General features: G+C 38.9%; 1 protein-coding gene across 6 annotated transcripts in view; it reads right to left on the bottom strand.

The window, feature by feature from the left end:
- LYN (LYN proto-oncogene, Src family tyrosine kinase) overlaps positions 1-18,032 on the bottom strand; it is a 49,987-nt gene that overhangs the window by 11,584 nt on the left and 20,371 nt on the right. For 5 of the 6 annotated variants that reach the window (XM_066331200.1, XM_066331208.1, XM_066331226.1 and 2 more), the window contains exons 2-10: positions 16,938-17,074; positions 15,716-15,764; positions 15,518-15,623; positions 15,007-15,105; positions 14,798-14,901; positions 13,187-13,336; positions 11,739-11,891; positions 5,690-5,872; positions 4,129-4,205 (exon numbers count right to left, since the gene is read on the bottom strand). In XM_066331200.1, the coding sequence (XP_066187297.1) occupies positions 4,129-4,205; positions 5,690-5,872; positions 11,739-11,891; positions 13,187-13,336; positions 14,798-14,901; positions 15,007-15,105; positions 15,518-15,623; positions 15,716-15,764; positions 16,938-17,069 (1,053 nt within the window). In that variant the 5' untranslated portion in view covers positions 17,070-17,074. The remainder of the gene's footprint in view (positions 1-4,128; positions 4,206-5,689; positions 5,873-11,738; positions 11,892-13,186; positions 13,337-14,797; positions 14,902-15,006; positions 15,106-15,517; positions 15,624-15,715; positions 15,765-16,937; positions 17,075-18,032) is intronic. The other variant, XM_066331235.1, reaches the window with a different exon arrangement.

Genomic DNA, 18,032 nt, shown 5'->3' with positions numbered 1-18,032 from the left:
GCAGACTCACAGGGAAAAATATTATTAAAGTAATGTGTATCATTATGCACTGGAACATTAGAGTGTATCATTAAAAATCAAAGAAGCATGGAAAGGAATACACAGTCGAAATGCCACAATGCCAAATAAGACTAAAAATTAATTGTGATCTAGGTATGACTTTCTACTATGACTTCAAAAAAAAAAAAAAAAAAAAAAGGGAGAGAGGAATTAAAACACTGCATCAAAAATCTCTACTAATTTTATTCTAAGTTTACTATTATTTCGATGGCACTGTAGCCATGAAAGACAGAAAGAAGTTGCCAGTCAAGCTGTAGATCACAGAAGAATTAACAAAAGTATCAGCACTGCATAAGAAAGAAGAAATGACAGTTTTTAGGACAAAGCTTTGACCCTTTCAAAAGTTATGAGTTTGTTTAGTAAAAAACATGTATAATATTCCTAACCACAGCCACTACACTTGTATCCTACATGGAAGGTAACGGATTTGCATAAGAAGCAGGAAGTTGACACATACAAAATGTTTGCTGAACTCCTGTCGTGTCGTTTTCAGCAGATCTAATCAAGCAGGAACAAATATGAATCCAGGAAATGTGAAACATAGAATTGGAGCCTCTTCTGGTAAATTGTCTCTGGGGCAAGACAGAAACCAACTAGTAAAACCCTGAATCTTCCAGTTGCTTTAGGAACTGAAAGAGCCAGGCTGGTGCTGACTTCTGTAGAGTCACAGCTCTGCTCTGTAGTATGTGCTTGAAGACACATTTGCAAAACTCAGTCTCCTTAAAACATCCTCATTTCAGAAACTTCTAACATTCATCTCCAATGGATAAAATTGTCTTTGCCAGGGCACAGCTACTATTAAATTCCCCCAGCCCCTGTTCAAATACACTGATTAAAACACAAGAGATACCTTCAGCTCTGTCAGAGAGCAGGTTGCTTTAGAAACTGAGCTGGATCGCCTTCCTAGCAAGCATTTTCTTGCCATCTTTCCCACAAACCTCATTTCATAAATCATGACCATTAGTACAGAAAGTAAACCATCAAAGTCCAGAACCTACGGCTGTAACTTTAGGTAGGCACTAGATGTAAGTGTAACCCAGTAACAGCTATCTCTGCCAAAAATGTCCATCAGCAAATGTGTTCACCTCACTAAACAGCTAAGTCAGTATAGCAGAGCAGGAGTGTATTTGATTACTTGCTTGGAAATGCTTACTTTTAAAGAGTTGTTTATTTGACCCAGAGGAGCAGTCCTCATTTTGCAAAGTCAGAATGTGTCACCTTCTGCGAACACATTTTTTTTTCAAGACTCTTCAAAGCAAAGGAGTAATGAACTCAGAGAGTGAAGCAATAAACAACAGCCTGGTAATGCAAACAACAACCTACAGTTCTCTTCACTTGGAAAATCAGCTTCAGCTGAGGTGTCCTGTACAACTGCCTGTAGTAGATTCTTTAGCCAGCTAATAGTCACAGAGACCACATTCTTCTCTCCCTTTCTCACATTCCCAGTCCCTCCTGTGTCTTGTAACATGACAAATGGATGAGGGCAAAAATAAGCTAATGCTCAGCTACCATTTATTGCATTTTCAGTGCTCCTGAGAGGCTGGGATGGCCTGGCAAAGTGCTTTGCCAGAATGGTGTGATAGAGAGCAATGAAAAGCTCAAGTGTGTGTCCACCAAGGGAAAAAAAAAAAAAAAAAAAAAAAAAGCAGCCTGATCTTATTTAAGAATAAGGCTTCCTTCCATGTTAATTTTAACTTTTTCTGAAACATACCTTTCCAAATTTCTTTCCCCTTTGCTCTGCAGAGAGGTTAATATCACTTCTGTAAGAATAAATTAGTTTTCCATTTGTACAAACCAGAGTCACACCGTAAAAGTACACACATTTTCTGCTCTCCTTTACACACAGCCTACATTCAGGAACAGTGTAATCCACAGGTTACCTTATCAGAGGTCTGAAAAGATTTTTGTCCATCTTTTGCCCTAAAGACCCATCAATTGATTCAGACTGCCAGAGACAGAAAAGACAGGTGGAACATTTGTGCTGGTCAGAGGGAAATCTCTGGTCTGGAACCACACACATGCAGCCTGCAAGTCTATTCCACACAGTCCTGTTATCACATAGTGGCATTAAGGGCTCTTTACAAATGTGCTCAAAAAACCCTACAAATTCTTTCCCTAAGAAAAATCCCGATATCTCTGTTCCAAAGTTTTGTTTGGGCCTCAGCCAGAAATCCTCAGAGAGTCGTTCCTGAACATTCCTTTAGGATGACTGCAAGCCAGTCTCAGGAATTTCTCTTGATGGTCTACATCTTATATGACAAGAGGGACCTCTCATGTCACCTGTGCAGCACAAGGTCCTGGCCTCTGGGGCCAAGTGCAGGAACTGGCTCTGAGAGGCTGCTGTCAGATCAGGGTGACAAGTGATGTCCATTTGAAGCGACCTTCAAAGCTTTGTGAATGACAATCTCTGACCCTTGTTATCTTGAAGTGATTTACCCAAGTAGTACACAGAGTTGCTCTTTAGTTCATTACCCCTTTTAAGCCTTACATTGCTAAAAACACAGTATTAATTTAAAATGAACACAATATCCCTAACTAGAATAAAAAGGTCTGCTGTGAATCCATATGTGCTTTTCTCTCCACATCTCAGGTCTCCTTTCATATCAATGCTCACAGACATTCTTTTCTCTCTTGAATTTTACACACTAATTTCAAAGCTATCTTTTATTTTCTTGTCTGTCCACTGTTACTCATCTCTTCAGACCATGACCTGGGATCCAGCAGGTTTTCCATACCTGCAAACTTTTATCCCACTAAAAATAAATTCTCAAGGACAAATTACCCAAAGGGTTCAGGAAATTTGGAGAGCCTGTAGCCACACTAAACCAATAATTATAAGAGAAATAGCTCTTTCATTCAGTCTATGTGAAATAAAAACCTGTATTTGATACACTGAACATCTATATAACAATATAATATACTGTAGAATGCAATAGTTTCAGTTGGAAAGGACCTTCAGTGATCATCTAGTCCAACTGCTTGACCAATTCAGACCACTTTAATCAGAAGTTAAAGCATATATTAAGGACAATGACCAAATGACTTTTAAAATATGTTAGGTTTGGGGCATTGATTACCTCTCTAGGAGCCCTGTTACTGTGTTTTGCAGTTCTTTTCGTAGGGAAATACTTCTAATGTCTAATCTTATCATTACATGTATAGCAATAATTACATAAAATATTTATATAATATTCTTATTGTGAATTTTTGGTATAAATTCCTAATGTTTTATTATACCTTTTATTGTTTTCCCATCTTTCCTCATGAGTTATAATAAGATAGCATAATAGGGTACAACAATCTATAAACTCTAATGCATAAAAAAACAACTCCAAAAAAGGTTGATTAACAATAATCTACCAGAAATGCCATCACTACCTACTACTAACATAAAGTACAACCTGCAAAAGCAGAATTATTATTCTGTTTTTGTTACATGCCTCCCTGGACACCTAATCCTGATAACTGTCTAAGACAAAACACTGGGCTCTGAGACATTTTATTCAGGCTTTGACACACAAATCAGTCTGGAGTCTCTCTTCAGATTTCATTTAAGACAGAGGTAACTTGTATATTTTAAAACAATCATCCTGGAGCATAAATCATACACTGGTACTTGAAAAACCCTTTCACAATAATTTACCTAAGTATTTGAAATCCAGAAGAGTACACAAGAGGAGTCTGACTAGTTAACCTAACTTAAGAAGTAAAAAAATGACACATTTATTAACTCTGAAGGAATCTGCTAAGTAAAACCTCACAAACTTGTCTTTGCACTTTCAACTCATGGCCACTCAAATTGAAAGCAGCCTTTTCACAAAGGAAGGCAGCTGGGTACTGCTGCCATCTGAACAGGTCACCAACAGTATCTAAGAGTTAAGCCTAACCACATATACCCTTTAAAACCTCTTCTATTTCCTCCTTTCAATTAACCATATTTACTCAAAATCGATCTGTAAATTGCATTTTTTTAATGTAAAAACCCCTTAGGATAAAATGGCCTAGTAAGAGTTTCAGACTCTCAGAGAAGTAACCCCTATATTTTTGAGCATATTTTTAAAGTTTTACCTGAGCAGAAAAGTCGATTAGCTTTGGAAGCAACAATTTACTTCCTTCGTCACTCTTCAGAAAATCCAGCAAACTTCCTGTTAAAACAGAGAAAGATTAAATCAATGCATCTTATTACAAAAATAAAGGTCACATTGGTTCCCCAATTTTCTGGATAACAGAAGTGACGCAGTGAGGTATTTTGATGCATTTTCAAGTTGACTACAGTAAGACAGTCTCTTTGCATGATTTAACAGCAGGAACACCCAAATCAGCAGGTCAGACATTCAAGCTTTGCTGTTTCCCATGAGACCATACCTCAGTTCAAGGGTGCTGAGTTTGACAAGCACCCTACTCTGTGGACCATCAGGAAAGCTGTCTAGGAGAATCACATCCACCAATCCTTTCCAAGTCATACAGACTAAATGTCTCAACATTTGCTCATTAAGTTGCCAGGCATAATTGCTTGAAAACAGAACAAATCAAGAAAAACTACCACCCAAGATAATCTGAGAAGGAAATTTGGCATATTTTGTGTAGTAATGCTCTAAAGAGTCCTTTCCTAGTAGTGCAGCCACTCTTGCAGGACCATACCTCACTCATCTTATTACACACACCTTTATCAGTTCAAGACCCACATAAGGCAATTCCTAAAGTTTGTTCCAATTGCCTTGCTGTGATACCAGAAACAAAAGTTAGCTAGAGAGTCCAAAGGAACCAGAGCTATTCTGGGGATTATCCTCTGATTCAGAAACAATAGAAAATGCTGCATTTAAGAAAACTATAAAAATGGTTTATTTCACAAATGCAGTAATGAGTCATAAAATTAAAGCCTCAGGCCATCTTAAGGATAGATGCTCCTTCCTTTAATATTTGAACATTGAAAAATAACTCTATCATTCCTTTCTTTAAAAAGAAAGAGAAGTAGTTTAGGAGAAGAAGAAGAATTCACTCAACTATTGCCTGCAGATTGTCGTGGTTTAACCCCAGCCATCAACCAGGCCCCATGCAGCCACACACTCACTCACCCACTCCCCACCAGTGGGACCAGGCAGAGGATCAGAAGGGTAAAAGGTAGAGAACTCATGGGCTGAGATAAAGCCAGATTAATAGGAAGAGGAAAAGCAAAAGCTGTCCACACCAGCAAAGCAAAACAAGGACTTAATTCAGTGCTTCCCACGGGTAGGCAGGTGTTCAGCCATTTCCAGGAGAGCAGGGCCCCATCACATGCAATGGTTACTCGGGAAAAGAGACACTGTCACTCCAAATGTCCCTTTCTTCCTCCTTCTTCCCCCACTTTATATACTGAACATGATGCCATAAGGTCTGGGATATCACTTTGATCAGTTGGGGTCACCTGTCCTGGCTGTGTCTCCTCCCACCCTCCCGTGCACCCCCAGCCTCCTCACCAGCGTGGGAGCACAAACAGCAGAAAAGGCCTTGGCTCTGTGTGAGCCCAGCTGAGCAACAACAATCTCTATATTATCAGCCCTGTGTTCAGCACAAATCCAAAACACAGACTGGGACGAAAATTAACTCTACCTCAGCCCAAATCAGCACACAGATCCAATGTTTTTCTCACCTTTTGCCATGAACTCTGTTATAATATAAATAGGCTCCTCCTTGGTCACTACAGCATAAAGCCTAACAAGCTTATCATGCTGAAGTGTTTTCATGAGGTTGGCTTCCTCCAGGAAGGCTTGTGCAGACATTGTTCCAGGCTTCAGGGTCTTCACAGCCACTTTGGTGCTGTTATGATAGTAACCTACAAGGAGGAAATGCAATCAGTGCACTGAAGTCACTCCGCAGCCCACAGTGTCCCAACTAGCAGGAATTTGTAAAGCAGGTGAGGTTGGATTCCAGGAATAGCTAAGGGCATGACAACAAGTGCCAGATGTAGCACAAATATTTATGCTAGAATTCCTTTTTATTTTGCAACTTATACAGCACTGCGGAGAAAAATGATCCATTCCTTATTTCAGAAAACAGTTATCTGAAAAAAAAAAAAAAAAAAAAAAGAAAAGGCAAGCAAATGATCTTACTTCATACCAAGTTTCCATTGACCAGTAGTCCCTAAATACTTGGCCAAGGCATATTTCAGTGAATGTCCACTTAAACTGCCTCAGAACAACAGAGTCCAAGGACAGGCTGGAAGATTCTGAAGTATCTTAAATCCCATGATTACACTTATTTCATGCATGCCAGTCTCATGCCCATAATCCTTCCTGTAACCCTTAGTGCTCAAAACGGAGCATTACAGGAAAGTACAGTCAAAAGGTTCTCGTGACCAACAAGGACACACTGCCAGGACTGCAATCCTGCAGTGCTCAGCACAAGATTTAAAACCTGATAACTTATCACACAGCCCATGCCAGGAGTGGAGGGGAATGTGGCTGTGGTTCATTTCTCTGTTTAGCAAACCTTCTAGTGTAACCTTCTACCTTTATTATATAAAAAGCAACTATCAGTAAACAGAAAAGCAGCGAACTATTTTCAGATTTAATGTTTGCCAGACATTAAATAAATGTTAAAATAGCATTAAGAGTAGCAAGCACTGATCCTAAAGTTTATCTTGTGAAGTCATTCAATTTGAAAAATAAGAGAAATAAAGGAGTGAGACAGAGGGATATGAATGTAACTTTTATCCCCACCATACCCAATGTAACACTGTGCAAATATTTCTCAGAAGACATAAAACCTTCATGACTCAACAAAGTAGCCTCATTTCCTTATTCAGTAACAATCCAGATCATTGCCATGATGGATACACCTCTAAACTTGAATCCACCATTTCCTCATGCTATTTATCATCCAACAAAAGAAATCAGTGGCCAAGCAAGCACCTAGTTTCCAGATCTTAAGTGATTGCTCTGAAAAGAGCACTGCACCTTTTTTGAAGAAGGATCATCACCTGAGAAAAGCCACTATGCCACAATCACAAAATATTTACCTGCATGATTATTAAATCTATTTTTCCAAACACGGTCAGGTAAAAACATAAGACATTTCTCTAAGCTACCTAGTAGTAAGAAATTACAGCTACAGGTCAAATCCACTGTTAAAGCTCAGGTATATGATTTATAACTACCAGAAAAACAGATAATAAATATATTTCTCTCTGTTTAAGAAGCAGGAAGATTATTTGTATCATTTCTACTATTCCATCCCATGCTCTAAAACAGAGCATGAGCTCCACTCTCAATTTGTTGAATTCTCTACTGAACATACTAATTAATGCAACTATTTCAGTGAAGCAATTATGACCAACACACTTAACATTAACTATGTAACAGTATTTTACATTCACTAGAGATATCCATCAAACTTGGGTCTTTCTTATAGATAGTTTGCTTTACTACAACATCTCTGTGATACTGAGGTTTTCTGCTGTAAAAAAGTCTACCTTGACCCTCTGGTGGCAATGTACAAAACAAACAGCTGGTGAGAGCACTAAAAATACCTGATTTTGGATATATCTCACATTCATTTATTTCATCGTGCATTGGGAGGGATGGAACACCATAACAAAGGTGGCTGTGAGCTCTATGAGCACATTCTGGTATTTCTAACAACTGCAGAAGAAAATATACTTCCAAAGAACATATTACTCATATTCTAATTCAGTGTTTAGTGAATAAGAGAATCTTTTACACCTGAGATGCAAGCAAGATGTGACTCATTAATAAACTACACCATAATCGCTGCATTTGCCTTGTTAACTTTGCTCTTAGCCCTGCTTGAGAATTCTCTTCATGGATTATTAATACCACAGAGCATCATGATTCACATCATATCAGTTCACAGTAGGAACAAAAATGCATAAAACATAGACCCTGCTCTTGCAGTGCTGCTCTGGTTCACCACATCACTAAAATAGCTGCTCAGAGGCACTGAACTCCATGGTCTAAAAACCCTTCATACCATGGTGGGAAGTCAGTCTCGTTGCATTTTAGCCACTGTATAAGCCAAATGTGAAGCAAGCAATAGTATGAAAGTCTGAGGACTGTGTGATGATGTCTCACACAACAAGCCATGTTCTCCTCTACGGGTTAGAATTGAATTCTCAAAAATATTTAGTGTTTCAGGTAATTATTTTGGAGTTGATTACTATTATTTTGACAGAGTAGTATCTTGCATATCCAGGTTGTCTCCAATTTCTTGCATAGACTTAATCAGGCCAAGGTGTGATATGAACTTAGAACAGACAATTGAGGTCGAGCCTGCCATTTCTGAACAGGACTGAAGATGCAGAACTTTGTGAACAAGCCTCTAATATGCACCTTTCCCCTTTCTCTATTTTCCCAGTAATTCCCTACAGGGTATACTGGGAACAACTTGCTTAAGCTATGGAGATATGACACTGCTAGAAGGCAGATAATGGCTGGAGCAGTTGAGAAGAAGTACTGGGAAAGAGTCTGAGGAACAGCAGCTTCTCTGCATCCAGTTGCACATCAGCACTTCACTCCTTCACCTACTACAGCCATCACTCAGCTGCAGAACAGAATAAGGCAGCAGTGGCTCCATCTCTCACTCATCTCCACACAGCCCACAAAACGGGAAGGCAGAAAGCTCAGGCTGCACAACTGATCACCAAAATGCACACATAAACACTAACTTGTTAGCCTAAACCCAGAAAATCTCTAAAAAATGAATAAAATTGAGCTTGTCTTGATAGAAAATACTGGTAAACTGATTCCAACTTTTCTTTGTTTAAAAGCCACTTTTCAGAGCTGGAGGAGATGCACCTGCCCATAAAACAAATTCTCTGCACAGGACATACAGGAACACAGCCAAGTGCTTGGGGCATATGGAGACCTGCTTTTTGTTCCTAGGATTTTCTTACTCCTTTCATAATATAAGTTAATTTCCTCCAAACTGTTCAAGAGGAAGATGTCCACATGGAAGCCCAGAAAGTAGTTATAGAGATACTAAAAAGAAAAGACTACAAAAGCTGTAACTGCATATCTTCACATTGCAGTATCAGTATTATCTCTATACTCCCATATTTCTCAGAAACACTCAGAAGGGACCTGTGGAAGGCATCTGTGTCCAACACCCCCAGGGACACCTAGAGCTGGATATCCAGGATTGTGTCCAGTTGGCTTTTGATTCTCTCCAAGAATGGAGACACCACAGCCTCTCTGGGCAGCCTGTGCCCGTGCTTGTCTCTCACACAGTGAGTGTTTGGAAGGAGTCTCCTGTGTTTCAGTTGGTTCCCATTGCCCCTGGCCCTGACCCTGGGCAACACAGAGAAGGGCCTGGCTCTATCCACTTTGCATATCTCCTTCAGCTATTTTCATACACTGATAAGATCCCCCTAAGCCTTTCCTCAAAAGAGAGATGCTCCAGTCCCCTCATCGTCTTTGTGGCTCTTTGTTGGATTTTGTCCAGTAGCTCTACATCTTTCTTTATTCAAAAGCACAGTTCCTCTGAGTGTGACCCTGTTCCCTCTGAAACCACAATTCTAAGTATCTTTTATCAAGAAGAAATCTATTTAATAATTAATCCATGGAACAATATTTCTCTCTAATTCACATGATGGCTGAAAAATAATTTTGTCTCTGTGAGGAGGCTGTGTAACAACCAGCTCTCCAATCAGGAGAGCACAGCAACCAGATTATTGCTCAGTACCTCTACATAACTCCCTAAATCCCTGGGTGATCATTACAATACACAGTGTTTGCTGACACCCTGCACCACACAGCTGACCTGATATGCTTTTCCATCTTGAACTTCCTTGGTTCTATGACTAACCATGCTCCTGATTTGAGAGCATCTGTGCCATGCAAATCATTCTCTTTCACTTCAGAAAGAAAGCAAAGAAGAGGAAATGTAGCAATAACTTTCACAGTACATTAGTTTTTCTCACAGTGCAGAAATTCAGACATAGAGTTCAGGTCCAATTTAGATGTTAAAATAATGACATGAACAAGAGGAAGCATCTTGAAGCAGAAACACCCTTTTAAAGTTTTATTCTTTTCTGTGTGTATGTGCAGAAGTAGTGACTTCCCAAAATGATCTGCATTTTCAAGCAGGTGATAAGCTCCTACCACAAAGCCTTCCACAGTGTTTCAGTGTAAGTTAAACATTTTTTGCCCTGGTTTATTAGACAGAAATAACTGCACAATGCTTGACACTTGTCCTGACTGGTATCTAAACTGTCATTCACGTATATCATAGCTAGAGGGTTTCCTAAGCCTTTTCTCATGAAAGGCTGATAAAAGGCTAAATTTGGCTATATTATATTTATTATAGAAATGTGTTGCTTGCACTTTTTACATGATTTATACCAAAAGATTGCACCTAAGACTCAATTAGAGCTTTCTGATTGACACTGTAGTTGTGTGTGTGTAATTTGCCACTCAAACAGCATGAGGCTGTGCTTTGCTTTTCTAAATGAGAGCATCTCTTCGAAGCAATGACATTCTCATCAGACTGACACACTCCCATGGATTATCAGACACCTCTTCACAGCTCTGCGTTTTCTAGCCAGCTTTGGGATACACTTTTAAATTGCTCAGAAATGCTCTGCCTGTAGAATCTTAGGTCTTAAAATTAATAATGATCATCATCACCATAATATGATTTTTTGTTTTAACTATAACAAATTTATTTCTATTTAAAGATAACATCCCAAAAAAGAGATTCAGGGAAAGGCTAAGGGAATGATTTGACCAGAAAAAACATCTGAATGAAGACTTTGGGAGGAAGGTATTGTTTACCTCAAGTAAGATGGTAACTGGCAAAAAGTGTGTAAGTAATGAATAGTGCACAGAACACTGTGGAACAAGGAAGCCAAAAGAATATTCTGATGTCAGAACAGGCAGCATTTCAAAAGCAAGATGATTAAACCATTTTCACAGAATGTGACACTGGGCATAGCCCCTTGCCAATAAGGAGTCACTAAGGCTGAGGAAATACTGCTTGTAAAGCAAGAAAGCAGATTATTCTGGCTATAATAATTAATGCTATCATTTTCTGCTGGGTATACATTAATATTTACAACTTGTAAGTCTGATGACTATTTTATTATTGGGTCTTGCCTGATGATTCAAGGTATGGGCTGTTCAATCTCTAGTCTTCTTACTACATAAATCACTTACTTTCTGAGCAGCACACTGGCAAACACTCTTGGGTTAAGTCTGTTCCCTTTTTTCACCCAGCACTTCATTGCAGGAAGCATCTTCTTCACAAATGGACAATGAAATCTCTATACACAATTCACTAAAAGAAATTGTTTCTTTCTATTTAATATTCTTTAACACTTTCTGATTTGAAACAAAGTTCTGAGAGGGTCATGGATTTTGAGATTCAGGAGCCACATCTGACTATAATCTTTTATTTCCACCTCAAAACATAACAAAAAACCCTACTGTCTTTGACCTTCTAAATTACTCTGCTTACGCATTATTATTTTCCTTTAAAATACACCAAAAGGATTTGTTCCACTTCCTTGGGAGGTATCTACCCCCTTTTACAAGCCCTGTCTCCTCACGAGAAGGTATATTCAGGGCCTGATTTTGCTGTTTTACAAGTATATAGGATCAGGATCATGTCCACTATATTTTTGACTGACTCTGAAATGACACTTTCTTCAGAGTTAAATACTCATTTCAGAAGAACAAACTTACCCATCCAGACTTCTCCAAACTGACCAGCTCCAAGTTTCTTCACTAATTTAATTGATTCCCGTGGAATTTCCCATGCATCTTTATCCCATGGTTTTTGAGGTTTGGGACTTATACAGGCTTTTTCCAACTTTCGGCATAAGCCATCTGATTGCTCTAGTTTTCAAAGAAGAAAACAAAATACAAAATACATTACACTCCTGTGCTGCATGACTTAAGACAAACATTGCTTAACTGCACTAACCAGCCCACAATAATATTCAAAATAACCAGATGCTATGATGAAAATGTAACCTTTCTCATGCTTTCACAAAAGTTTAAGTGTTTCTGATCTGAAATTTTGCATTCAGAGACAAATTTAATAAAAAAAAGTATCACATGCATCTGGTTACTGTCAGATTATTAAGGGGTTTTAGTACAATTTGCACCAAGCAAATACAATATCGGATCTTGTTACCAATACTATGTTGATTAAGATGCACATTGGAGTCAGGTTTGGGGTCCGTATTCTGAATTTGTCATTAAAGTTTTTTGCAACATGGTTTCAGACAGATGTGCATGCAAGCATAAGTAGGTCAACATTATTTTTCCTCCAGACACTGACCAGCTATAACTTTTATATGAATGTTGAATAATTTTCAGTTTTTCCAGCTATGTCGAACAGCTAACACACATAACTAACTATTCGGAAAAATTTCATGGCCAAGTTCTCAAAATGGCTTTAAAAAATTACTATGTGATTTTATGTCCTATACTTTTTTTTTGTCTTGTCTTTATTCTCAGTTACAAGATTAAAAAAATCTGTATTTGGAGCTATGCAGCAGGAGGTTATGCAGAACGAGAGGTCAGTTTTGCAGCTAAAACATAGGTAGACTTGTCCCTTTTTCACCCTCCCTTTTCTTTTTTAAAATAAACATATATATTCTATGTGGGTGCCACTTTACTTCTTTGAAGTATATGGAATGTTTCTTCCTTTAAAAATAAATAATTAAACAAATACATTTACAGGAAAAATAAAACCAATTTCACACTCAACACTAGGTACAAGACAACATGTGCAAGTCTATATGTGTTTCTGCTAATTATGAATAAAAATTTACTCTCAAATAAAATATTATTTACAATGCAGGCTATTCTTATTATAGCTTCACATCACCCTAAGTTTGATGAATTAGTCTTCATTTCACAATGGCATGCCACAGAGCAATCAGCACTAGAACTGGTTATGGTAACAACAATACTTGGGTTCCAATCAGTTTTATTTTATCTTTGATAACATGCATGCCTGAGTTATTTAGAAAAAAAAAAAAAAAAAAAAAAAGCTTTGAAACAAAATAAGAAACTATTTATTTTCCTTCACAGGAAATTTTAATAGACTTTATTAATATTTTTAAATATTATTTATACACAAATGCATTCTATTAAGTAATTCACTAAATTATGTAACTTACTTTGATAATGTTTGATCATATCATTGATGTTAGGAAAAGTTATTCTTGGAGAGATGTAAAATCCTCCATTGTCTAGACTCCTGATTTTGTAGTGCTTAATAACGTCGCCATGCTCTGGATCATAGTCTCGTATGGAGAGAGAATAGCTGCCTGTGGATAAAGAAGGAATACTCATTAACAGATAGCAAAAATCTACAGAGCCCACACACGCACAGTTGAGCCTAAGAAAACCACCATTTTGTCTGCTTTTCTTTTTACACACTTATTTCCTCAAAAAGCATTTTGCAATCCACCAGAGGAAGTTAGCAAAAACCAGCCCTGAACTGGTCACCAAAATGCTTACAGCTACACTTTCTTTTTCAATCTTATTCAACAAACTCGTTTGTTCCATATTCCAGGCAGCTCCACATTCAGTGCCCAGTTCTGCAGAAAGTCCCCCAGATCAAGTAGAAGTGGCTGGGAGAGCAGGACCAGGGCTGTCACCCTGCTCAGGCAGAAGCTGAAATCTGGAGATCAGCATTTTGAAAAAGGAACCTGCTGGTTGTTATGGATAGTTTGGAGATGGCTTCAGGCATAGAGGAGGGAGAGCAGATCTGCTGATGTGCTAGATCTCTTGATCCCTAGGCAGTCCTAGGGAGCCTAACATCATTTAGGATTTAAACTGGGGCAGGAGAGCATCTACCTTTAGCTACAGCATTCTTTGTTTCTTCTACTTGTGCAATTGTCCATTTTCAAGGGGTAAAAAGGGATCTCGCCCCCTTATCTCTCTTCACACATATATCCACTGATTCTGGGGGGTACTTTGCCTTACTCTCAGTACCCTATGTAGAATTTAGGAGACTTCTTTTGAGAACTTCGTTTAGGAGTCTTCAGCTGGGAGAACAATGATATAGGCCCATTACAGATGATACTTAGTCAAGAATCTGCAGTATTAGAGCCAAAAAAGCTACCCTGTGACCTGCTGAAAGTCTTCATGTGTCTTCCTCTGGAGGGTACAGTGTTACAGCATCCAGCTGGAATATTCATCCAGACTTACAGTCAGAATCCATAGGCTGGGGCAGAACTCCTCATGTTCTTCTCAAAGTCCCAGCTGAAGAGCCTGGAGACTTCACCAAGCTTTTCAGCACAAAGCTCTCTGTTTACAGTACAAAATTTTACCAAAAAGCTTTCTGAAAAGAGTCCCACTATACTGTAGAACTGAAAACCCTCACTAGGCACTAACTAAAATTTTAAACTTGTAGCAATAGGTACAGACCCAATAATGGAGGGATATAGAATGCAGCAGTTACTATTACAGTAACATGTCTTTCAGTAAAGGAGTCACCAACATAAAGAAGAGAAAAGATGCCACTTTATTCATTCCTGCTTCTTGTCGGTGTAATCACACACATAACACTTTTTTCCCCACCTTATCTCAGCTTTGGGTGTTAGCCTGCAACTCTCTTCTCTCTTTTCTGATAATTTTCTCATTCTTCTCACTCCTACAGAACTGCAGAAAACTCACACAATAGGATGCACTGCAACTACTCCACATCCAATGCCAATTCTTGTGTAGACTGACTGCATGTTTTCATCTCTATATCAATTCCAAAGTACCACCCCAAAACCTACCTTTTAATGTTTCACTTTCTCTGATAAGGAAAGCCCCAGGACCATTTCCTGGAGCCAGGAGTTGTCTTTCTGCATCTTTTCGGGTTATGTCTTTGAAGAACCACCTGGAAAGTATTTCAAACAGTTAGAAGCACTTCTTTCCCCACCCACAAAGGATACACCACCAAGGTGAAGAAGTTTGTCAGAATTTGGATACTGGGAGAACTTACTCTTCTGTTTCCAGGGTGTTTACTTTCGCTACATAGTTGCTGGGAATGAAACCTTCTTTTCTTGTAGTGAGAGATTTTGCTCTCCACCATTCTCCGGATCTGAAAAACAACAACAGTAGTATTCACAGGAAGGGAAAATGATAAATTGTCTTTTAGGTTCTAGTCTGCTGAGATCTGAAGTCAAGAGTGCTCTGAGAAGCCACTGGCTCCACTGGATCAATGTTTGATCACTGTTACTGAGGCCAGCTGCCAAGTCAGAGAACCACAGACTCAAAAATGGTTTGGGTGAGAAGGGACTCAAAAGATCATCTCTGTCATGGGCAGGAACACCTTCCACTGCAGCAGGTTGCTCAAAGTCCCATCCAGCCTGGAATAACTCCATAAAGCATTTGTATTATCACACATAAGGGAGCTGACTTATCATTCATACACCCATGGTATGAGTAGGATTGTAGAGAGAATTAGATGAGCCCAGAGAAAATCTGCAATACAACAATATTGTCATACTTACTCCTCAATAACTTTTAGTTTTTCTCCTTTTTTGAAGGACAAGTCCTCTTCATGAATGCCATCATAGGGATACAGAGCTACCACAATGACCCCGTGCTCCTCTGCGTCTACAAGAGTAAAAAGACAAAGGCATGTTCACATCACTTTGCAGGCTGACATGGGCACAGCATCCAGCTGTGAGACTTCTACAGAAACATACCTTGACTCACAAACCTCTGTCCTGGTAAGAGCTGTGCTTCTGCGTTTGCCTACAATAAAATATGTCTTTAATTAAGCAGTTTCAGATCTTTGTGATGATCTTAAATGACAATCACATATTATACAGTTGCTTTGGTATCATCTCATTATGTCTTAAAAGGAAATGCAAACATTTTTTCCACCATTCTTCAAAATATATATTGTATATAAAACATATATTATTTATATGACAATATAAAAATATAGTAAGTCCTCCTAGATTTTAAATTCAGCAGCTCAGACCTTGTGAAGGTGTGGCACAAGCTTTAGGGAGGAAATTCACAGCTTTGGGCCTTCTGCTAAAGAGGCTTTAGGTAGGGCACTTAAGCAGGACAGTTATTACTGTGTAGCTGTCATGCTAAAAGCACTACAAGTATGGTTATGCCACTAAGACTGTGGAAGAAAAAAAAAAAAGAGTAATTTAAAAAAAAGGTGATGTGTGTTCATTGACTGAGAGCACACTGAGTTCACTGTGTCAGCTGGGGAGAGAGGAGAGCAGGTCCCTGAACATGGGCAGGCAGCAGACCCAGTTTCCTCAGCGCAGTAGAGAAGGTGGGGGAAAAAGAAGGTACCAGTCATGCTGCAAATCAGCAAAACCACTTGGTACCCAGCAGAATTCCCCATCCCAGCACCCTTCCTTACAATGCCAGGCAGCACACATGGAACACATTAGCCTGTTCCCAGCACAGCACAGTGCTGCTCCCCTCCCATCGTTACCTACTCACCTCAGGCAAGGCCAAGTAGTGGCCTATCAGTGAGAAAAGCTGACTAGAGCTGGTAAAGAATCCCCTATGATTACTTCAGCCTTTAACTGGAATAACCAACACCTGGGTCCCATAACTATTAAAAACCCAACACCAATGCTTTAAAAAATGGATCTAAACTACTTCAGGTTTTCTAGTGTCATCTACAGATATAGTTACATCTGTTCGAGCATTGCCAAGTTACTTTTTTTATGCAGAATTCTATGACAAACACAAAGTAGCAAACCACCTTGTTTTAATTTTTATTCCTCTAGGTACTTATTCACTGAGGGTGAACTGCCCAACACTAAAAGCCCAGTTATGGATTAATGATAATTTGAATTTTTCCATGCATATGTTTTGGATTGAAATTTAAGTTATGCCAGTCATGCTTTTGTAGCTTCTTGCTACAGGAATTCTCTCCTGAGACTATCTACTTACTGGCCTTTGCTGTTTATTGGACGTTGGATCCCTCACATAAATAGTTCGTTCAGTTTTACGTACTGGTTGATTCTTCAAATCTAGCCCATCTCCATGCAGATTCTCTTTCCTTTTTGATTTTATACACCCCATATTTCCTGTTGAAATAAAAAAAGTATTAAACAGAATCATTGTGCTGTAAACCAAGCCCTTTCCCATGAAATCATCTGGGCTACATACTATAAGTGTGCTTCCTTTTCATAAAAAAATTCATGGGAAAAACAAGCGAAGGTTAGGCCCACACACTGATAGCTCTTTTCTGTTGCAAAGGAAAGAAATGACATGTCTCAATCCACAATGAAGTAAATAGTTATTTACCATTTCAGATTTTTTGTATTTTCTCTCCTTCCCTGCCCAAACTCCTTTTATCTTTCTAATACTTCTCTGAGCTTTGGAATAGATATAACAAAAATGTAATTATTGTAGGGATAACTTTTATCAGTATATTTTAAAGAAAAAACTCTTTTGGAAGACAGAGGAAAAAATTCCTGTCCAAATTCTGAGAACTGCAGCTGGAACTAGCAATGCCTGTACCTCCCCATTTCATTTTGCAGATGCCAGTCTAGCAGGGAGCTCTGTTTGATTCAAATCCCTATCTCACATGAAGCTGATGACTTGTGCAGCTCCATGGCAGACATGCTGCCACTGTGACCTTCAGTAATGCATCGCCTTGTTCACACAGCAGCCTAAAATACCCGATGTGTGTGCCAGTGGTGGCAAACCACCACACAAGGATGTCTTTTTCAGTATAATTTAGAAGGCTAATCCTTCTCTCAGGATGTGCATCCATGCTAAATCAGATGAGATACAGCTGTTAGCATCTGCGTGACTGCTAATCCTGTGATACAATTACATAGTACTCCAGCAAATATATATATACACAACATTATCTCTGCCATCCTCCCTCCAAGGAGAGTAATTATACTTACTCTTCAAAGAATCCACTATGAGTGCTTTTCAACCCTCTCCTTTCTTCCTCTCTCCCTCCTTTCAGGTCAGTGCTCTAATGCTAGGTTCACAGTCACATTTTCCCTTGCAGGCACACAGTCTCACTCC

This window comes from Sylvia atricapilla, chromosome 1 (genome assembly GCF_009819655.1).
Source record: "Sylvia atricapilla isolate bSylAtr1 chromosome 1, bSylAtr1.pri, whole genome shotgun sequence".
Lineage (NCBI taxonomy): Eukaryota > Metazoa > Chordata > Aves > Passeriformes > Sylviidae > Sylvia > Sylvia atricapilla.
The sequence above is the reverse complement of the archived record's forward strand: the minus strand, read 5'-3'. Positions and strand labels throughout refer to the sequence as shown.